Genomic DNA, 8,577 nt, shown 5'->3' with positions numbered 1-8,577 from the left:
AATAGATGATATGAAACAAGAATAATCAATAATTGCAGTTCTTTTGCTCTGACTCTGGACTGAGAGAGTCACTCTTGACCTAAATTTTTTTGTAACAAAAAAACACTCTTCAATTCATCAGTGTCGACCCAATAATCTTATCTATTTTTCCCTCGACCTCAACATTTTTTTTTCTTTTGCTCAGGACCCTCAATTAATAACTGTATCTCAATACCCAAATTAGATGTTGAAATTCACCAACAATCAATATGATTTTTTTTTCTTTCAAGAACAAAAGAAGCATGAAAATCATATGTGGGTTTATATAGATTAATTAAAATAAATTAAGTCCATTTGAGAAGAGGATTAAAATAAAGACAAGTGATGGCTATCCTGTAAAGCCTTTGAGGGGAACTTTGCCTATAAATAAGAGCATATCCCAGGAAAGGATATATCATTCAAAGCAAGCAGAAGAATAGGCCAAAAAGAAATAAGAAGAATGGAGAGATCAGTAATTAGGGTTATACTAATTAGCTGCATTGTGATGTTGGGGTGGGCAATAGGTTCTTCCATGGCTGCTGAAGATGCGACAGCTTATTGGACGGACTACAAGGTTATAGAGAATGACTGGAGTCTGAAAAAGGTAGGCGTTTACTGCTCCCAGTTCCCTGAATATGCATATAAGCCTTTGGAATGGCGCAGCAAATATTATTGGACCGCCTTCTGTGGACCGGAGATTCCTAAGCCACAATCAAGATGTGGACTCTGCTTAAAAGTAACCGCCCTTTGTTTTCAAGCAAAATAAATTTGTTTCTGTTTTACTAGAAACCATGCGTGCATGAATTGACAGAATGCATATATGCATGCAGGTGACCAACACTGCCAATGGAAAAAGCGTGACGGTGAGAGTGCTGGATACATGCACCAAGCCAAGTTTGGATTTGGACTATCCAGCGTTTTCTGAGATCATGGATGACAAAGGCCTGCAAGACGGGCATCTTACAGTGAACTATGAATTTGTGGATTGTGGTGATGATCCTACAATTCGTCTCCATCATGAAATCTAATATTTAACTTTAAATTTCGTTTTAAACCTCAGATCCCCCACTTGGTTTCATGATCAACATATTAGATAAATAAATAAATATGCAGCTACTGCATGTAATAGCTAGCTAGCTAGAATTGCTTGCTTGCTCTTCAGTTTGTAATAATGATCATCCTGTATAACAAGTGTACGTGGGATTCCTGATCACTGCTTAATTATCAACTCGTTTGCTTGCTTGTATGCATTACTCTCTATTGCAGCTCCCAAGGTCCATAATATCATTATTATCTAATTATAGCATCAGGTTCATTCATTTATCTCCTCATTGCCAATTTAAGAATAATCTTAGTCATATTAAAAGTCAAAATTGCAAATTTAAGTGAAACACTTAAGCACTCGTTGTTTCTTATTTTGTTGCAACAAGACATGGACTAACAGTATACGAGGCAAAAGATGATCTGATATGTTCATGTAGTCACAAATTTTCAAACGTTATTATATTATTATTATAATAAAATATTATTATTATTATTTATTACAAACAGGGCCCAACATATAAAACCAAACCCAAATACAAATTAGAATACCCGAAGCCCGTAAGAAGAGGCTCAGGTGGATTAGGGTTTTGCGTTTTTCTCTTCAGCCACCAAAAGCCACAGCCGTTGGATCAGATCTAATCTAATGGTCCATATCAGCTGCAATATTAGGGTTTCATCATTAACCCTAAATGGTGTAGTAGTCGTTGGCGTCATCACCAAAGACAGCACTGCCGCCAAGCGATTCCAGCTGCCAATTCCAGATCTATCTCGACACCCAACCACGCCGATCGTTGAAGCCATCTTCATGTCGGAGCCACTGAACCAAGTCTCAACAAAATCCCAACACAACCCTGAAAAATCCAGGGCATTAAAAATGCAAATCACCATCGTCCATAGGTAAACAGTGAATGTCAGAGGAGCAAGTAGAGATTAGGTCTTATTTTTGTAAAAAATATGTGTATTATCTTTGTAAAATTCGGGTATAAAAACCCATAAATCAACATGTAAAAGGGAACTCCCCTAGTTTTAGAGAGCAATACAAAAGCAAATAATAATAATAATAATAATAATAATAATAATAATAATAATAATAATAATAATAATAATGTAAAAACTTTTTTTTTTATTTTTCTTTAGCTAGTTTCGAATATAAAAAAATAAAATATATTAAAAGGGGTAAAAGAGTTTACTAGAGAGGGGGAATTCGCGTCGTCGGGGGGTTCACCGGAGTAGTGGAAACCGAAAGGTCAGGTCTTAGTTTAAGAGGTATCTAGGCCTTGCTTAGGGGGTTTTTAGTTTCAATTTGGGTCTAGGTGAATAGATCGGGCTGTTTAGAGTTTTCCTGGATTGTTTAGGAACTCCGATCACCGTGGGTGGTGGTCCGAACTGCGGTCGGGATGGAGGTGTGGGGTCCAATGAGGCTACCCGGCGAGAGGAGAAGAAGGAGTTGAGAGAGACAAGAGGGTTTTTTTGAAGGATGGGTTACAAATGAAAAAAGAAAAGAAAAGTGGGTATTATAGAGAAACTTTAGGGGTTAATTTTATTTTAGTCCCCGTACTTCTACCGTGTTTTTATGCTCCGGTCCTGGATTTTCGTTTGTTTTATTTTAGTCCCAAAGTTTTTGTCATGGTTGTGTGATTTTCCCTTGTATGTTTACTTGTTAATTTTAGGGTTAATTAGCTTCTGGACATTGAATATTGTTGGATTATTTTCTTTTAAGTCCTTAAACTATGTTATGTTTGTATGTTAGTGACTATTCACTTGGTTTTTTTTTCGTTTATTTGTATTTGATGTAATATTTTAGATTTTTATTTTCGTTCTTGTTTCTTTAATATATATATATATATATATATATATTATTTCATAGTTTTTTAATTATATTTTAATATTTGGTTGTAAACATTTAATATAAAATATATGATATAATATTATATGTAGATAGAATAAATATATTTTGGATGTTTGGTGGGTATTTCTTATTTACTTAGTATTAAATATGTAACATATATAGATATTTAACAAAAATTCTTATAAATGTTTGTCATTAAAAAATATTTTTAGTATTTTAATAAGTACCAATGTTGAAAAATAATAGTTACCATTAATATTATAAAATTCACCGTTAATTATTCAGGTGTTGTTATTTTGAAAGCTCATTGGAAAACACATGCAAAAATAAAGCAAATTAAAAGCATATATCAAACAAGTGTAATTAATTATTTATTTTACCAATATTTAATGAGAATAAGGATGTTCAATTATTTAAATACCTCGAGACGAGACCTTAGATTCGATCTAATAATCTTTTCTAGGTGAATTTAATTAAAAAAACATGTTCTTTTTCCCAATCCCCGAATTTAAAAATGGGTTCGATTTAATTTGTGTCACTAAATGAGATATACTTTCTTTTTAAAATTATCGAAAGTAACTTTCTTATACGTTAAGACGGTCACTTTACGACAATATTAAAATGACCGAATATTACCCTTAGTCAATTTATTGATTCAAGTCAAGTTATGCTCATGAGGCTGTTATACAAATTATTTAAAACTAACAACCTAAACTTATGCAGTAAATCAAAAAAAATATCTTATATGTATATATGTATATTTTGGGACATAAAACAATAACTAAATATATATATATAGTAATATACTATAGTCTTAATAGTTAATAAAATGAAGATATTAATTTTGAAACCCAACATTCGTATAAAAAACATAACAAATACTTATATAAATATATATATATATATATATATATATCTTTAAAAGTGGTCTAAAATAAACCCAATTAAGATACCAGGGTCTAAATATGCAAATAAACTAAACTAAATCTAAGCAGGGACTAAAATGCAAGCCTACAAACATGAAAGAGTGAGATACAATTTAAATAAATTAATCATGCTTGGTAATTAAAGAATAAATCATAAAAACAATAACTTGAAAGACTAAACTACAACATCAACAACAATAAAGGAAACAACTGAAAATACCAAACAATACTAGTACTAAAATGAAAATAAACCATAAATAATATTCAGGGCTAAAATAAAAAAAATCAGAAACTTGAAAGAACACAGAATAATTCTGCATAAAGATATTCATGCACAAACAGTGACTAAAATGCAAGGCGCGTAAAGTGTAAAGACAAAATTAAAAAGAGTCGAAATAACTTGATCTGAGGACCAAAATGAACTAGAGGGGAAACTAGCGTGACCCCTACAACAATAAACCCATTTTCGTTTCATGACCGAAACAAAGAGATTACAAGGGACCTAGGATACGATTAACCCCTAAAGGCTCAGAAAACACGGGTTGCCCTAGGCTAAAACGGTGTCGTTTTGGGGGGTTTAAATACCCCCATCTTATGTGATTTTCGGCTGAACCCTTCCCCATTTCAACTTCCAACTTGCGTTCAACCCCTCTCAGCCCCTTTAACTTTCTCTCCTTTGAACGAAAGAAGAGAAACCGTCCGACGGCGCCGCCAACGGCCACCAATAATGGCTGGAGTTCACCTCAAACCCCTAAAACCCTAATACTTTAACCCATAACCCGAATACCACCCTCTTTTAAACTAAAACCAAATAAAAAAATCCTATATCTAAAGAGTTAACCTTGGGTAACCGTGAAATCCGACGACGCTTAGGTATTCCGACGAACGATTAGCCTCCTAATGAACACCTAAACAAGAAAAGTCTTATCTTCTTCTCGTATTTTTTTTACTGCTCTCTTTTTTTCCTTTCCAATTTTTCCTCTGTTTTCCTTTTTTTTCAAAAACCCGAAAGTTCATTGTTTCCTTTTTTTTGAACCCCTTTTTATTTTCTTTTTTTCTTTCTCTTTCTTTTTTCTTACAAACCCTGAATCCCCCTCCAAAAGCTTTCTTTTTTCTCTCTATTTTCTTGTTTGAATAACCCACCCCTAAAAAGGGAAAATTGAGGGCTTTTATCACCCCAAATCATCATCAATTATCTTTGCGTGTGGTTCGAAATGTAAATATTGATATCTTGGAGTGTTGTGGTTGCATTGCAGGAGTTGGAGTGGGGGTAGCGTGTTGGAGCGGTCGAGCTTCTGCGGTTGGTGGTGACGTGGAGTGCCAGCAGTAGACAGTCGGAACGGGTTTGGGTCTTGTTGGGCTTCAGGTTTGGGTTGTTTTTAATTTGTTTGGCCTGATTGGGCCTATTGTATTTGGTTATGCACAAGTAAATAAATAAATATAAGTAATATAATAATAATAATAATAATAACAAATGGGATGAAAACGAGTGTCGACACATTTCACTACTGTGAGTCAATGTTAAATTTCATTATCGGAATTATTTGATATGTTTAGTGCTGGAATTACGTATTCATTTCGTTGGTGTAAGTTAATGTTAAGTTTCACTACTAGAATTATGTGATATCTTTAGCGCTGGAATTACATATTCATTTCACTGGTATAAGTCAATGTTAAGTTTCACTGCTGAAATTATGTGATAAGTTTAGTGCTAGAATTACGTATTCATTTCACTGGTGTAAGTTAATGTTAAGTTTCGCTGAAATCATGTATTAAGTTAAGTGCTAGAATCACGTATTCATTTCACTAGTGTAAGTCAATGTTAAGTTTCACTGCTGAAATCATGTCATAAGTTTAATGCTAGAATTACGTATTCATTTCACTCATACGTGAATGTTAAGTTTCACTGCTAGAATTGTGATGTGTTTAATTTAGTGTTGGAATTACATGTTAATGTTCACGGTTGTAAATATGTGTTATGATATATGTTATGACAATAATATAAAATATGTATGGAAGCGTGAATGATAGCTAGGTGAATGATAAAGAGCTACGGCTCACTTGGCATGCAAAGATATGTAATCGTGAGTATTCCGAGTGACTCGTACAGGAACCTCGTAGGATTAGAGTGACTCGCAAGGGTGCACCTAATCGTGATTGTTCTGGGTGACTCGCACAAAAGTCCCGAAGGATTAGAGTGACTTATACGGGAACACCTAATCGTAATTATTTCGGGTGACTTACATGGGAGTCCCGAAAGATTAGAGTGATTTGCACGAGTGCACCTAATCGTAATTATTTTGGTTGACTCGCACGGGAGCTCCGAAGGATTAGAGTGACTCACAAGGGATCATATTATCGTATTTGCTACCAGGAAACTCGTACGGGAGCCCTGAAGTGATCCAAGTGCCACACATGGAGTATTTACAATGTTTATAATTATACGATCATAATAATAATGATAATGCTAATTTCTTGGACTAAATGATATAGCGACTGTTGGAGAAATGTATATTTATATGTATGAACTTTGGAAGATTACAGTATATGCACTTCTCATTTACATTACTGAACTTATAATATATAAATCTCTCAGGATAATTGTACATTTCTGGGCTCTTGTGGCTCACTCTTTAAATTGTTTTCTATCTCAGGATTTTAGAGGTAGATTGTTTGTCGGAGAAGAACCAACATCGTTGAATCCCCACCCTTGTTTATTAGAGTACAATAGTAACAATACTGAATTCTTGTGTCGGGCGAATGTATCCATGTAGGCCTTACCGTATCGGTCATTGTACTTGATTTTATTGTAAAAGTATTTTAAAATTGTTGTTTTCTCTTTTGTAGATCAAATGGTATAATGGAGCTCCAATTTGGTTAAGTTATTTTTGTTTCGTATGTATTTATCATTTTTATTGAATTTGATGAGTCTCATTAAAAGGGGTTTCTTGGCAGAGGTGTACGAGCCCGTCGGGACCCTAGTACTGTGACACTTTGGGCCCGAACGAGTCAAGGGTTTTATAATTTTTGAATAAGAATTTGACAAAGACTGAAACACAATGGATTTAATCTAGTCCTAAATTGAGCCTCAGATGTTCCACGATTGGGGTAGTTTTATTCAAAGAAAATACTCCAACAATTTGAAGAGATAAAACCTTGAAAGACAATGATTCACTACTTCACACTTGAGGAGATAGGATTTTTGATAAGGTCAGATGAAATCTGTTGTCAACAATTGCTCCTCTTAATCTTTTGTTGTGGACCAAGAATATAGCAAAGACCCAAAGATGATGAATTTCGTCTAATCCTAAATTGATCCTCAAATCATCTACGTTTGGGTTGGTTTTATAGACAGTGGTTTTCGTCCCGATATCGATATTATTATTTATATTATTATTATTATTATTATTAAATAATAATTACATTTTATTTACAGTCCCGATGGCAATTGGCCCAATCCAGTTACAAATCCATGCCCAGGAGCAAGCCCAGCAACCCGAAGCCCAACGCTACAACCCACATGTGGCCCAAACCTGACTAGGGTTTCTATGATATCTTCAGCCGCCTCCAACTCACAGCCGTTGGATCTAAGATCAAATCCAACGGTCCAGATTACCCATCAACAAGGGTTTTACCCTAAACAAGACCCAGTGGCCGCCGCCAGCAATGTGGAATGTCCGTTGTGTCGCGCATGAGAGGCACGCGCTTATCCTCTGACATCCTCATTGCGTGAACCGCCATCAGAGAACTCCCACACCGCCACCATCAGTAATCCGTACCAAACAGTGATAACAAAGACAACCCTGTCAATCAAATATCTAATTCAAATTCTAAGCATATTTTAAAAATAATATAAGTATTGAAAACTGGGATTTCAACCACCAAACTCAGAAAAATAACTCCTACTCTATACCACCATCAAATCGGTCCCAAATCAAGAAATGAAGATAAAAAGAACATAAGGGAGATCAGAAAAGGGAGGTCATTTTTTTTTAAAAAAAGAGAGAGCAACAACTAAAAAACAGAGCTACTTTCGAAAAAAAGAGAAATAGAGGAGAAAAGGAAGAAGAAACTGACATTTGGAACCAAATCTCATCACCGGAGCTTCCAAATGACGGTAAAGGGTTTTGTTTTTTGAAAGTATATCCCTAGATCTAGGACGTTTGGGGGGGACTTTAGGCTTAGGGGTGTTTGGATTCGAGTTTAGAAAAAAGGGTTGTTTTGGGTTCGTTTTCGAACTCCGGCCATCGTAGACGACGACAGAGAGTTCCGGCGGATGGTGGCCGAAGGCTGCCGACTTCTCCTCGACGGTTAAGAGAAGAGAGAAGGTGATAGTAAAGAAAATCTCTCCTTTTAGAGAGAGAAACAAAATTGAAAATGGGGGTTTGGGGACTAAAAGGTCGGTCTTTTGGGTATTTATACCCTACACTAAACATTGTTGTTTAGCAAGGGACCGGGGGGCATTTTTTTGCGTGTGGGTTAATCACGTTTTAGATCCCTTGAGATTTGTAACTTTGTCTTTTAGTCATTTAATGAAAGTTTTGTCTTTCTGTTTTGAGCACTATTTTTTTCTTCGTATTTATTTTAGTACCTATAAATTTTTATTTATGTTGCTTAGCTGTTTATACTTTTTCTTGTTGATTTTACATGATTTTTATTTAGGTTCTTTATATGTACCAATATATATGTTTGAGATTTATGCTTTGGATTCTATATTAGCCTTTTTATTCATTTTAGTTG

At 34.8% G+C, this 8,577-nt stretch overlaps 1 protein-coding gene across 1 annotated transcript; it reads left to right on the top strand.

Moving 5' to 3' along the window:
- The first annotated feature begins 451 nt into the window (after positions 1 to 451).
- On the top strand, positions 452 to 1,098 carry LOC120208136 (pathogenesis-related protein PR-4-like). Its single transcript, XM_039207483.1, has 2 exons — positions 452 to 754; positions 849 to 1,098. Exons 1-2 carry the CDS (start codon positions 479 to 481, stop codon positions 1,044 to 1,046), a joined length of 474 nt encoding a protein of 157 aa, XP_039063414.1. The 5' UTR covers positions 452 to 478; the 3' UTR covers positions 1,047 to 1,098.
- The last annotated feature ends 7,479 nt before the right edge of the window (positions 1,099 to 8,577 follow it).

This window comes from Hibiscus syriacus, unplaced genomic scaffold (assembly GCF_006381635.1).
Source record: "Hibiscus syriacus cultivar Baekdansim isolate YM2019G1 unplaced genomic scaffold, ASM638163v2 tig00015919_pilon, whole genome shotgun sequence".
NCBI lineage: Eukaryota > Viridiplantae > Streptophyta > Magnoliopsida > Malvales > Malvaceae > Hibiscus > Hibiscus syriacus.
This window is presented reverse-complemented; position numbering and strand designations above follow the sequence as displayed.

Bases quoted from the DNA above. Each gene is read 5' to 3' on its own strand.
- LOC120208136 (XM_039207483.1), top strand. From the start codon at position 479: ATGGAGAGATCAGTAATTAGGGTTATACTAATTAGCTGCATTGTGATG. The intron at 755-848 runs GTAACCGCCCTT...ATATGCATGCAG, and splicing joins GATGTGGACTCTGCTTAAAA to GTGACCAACACTGCCAATGG.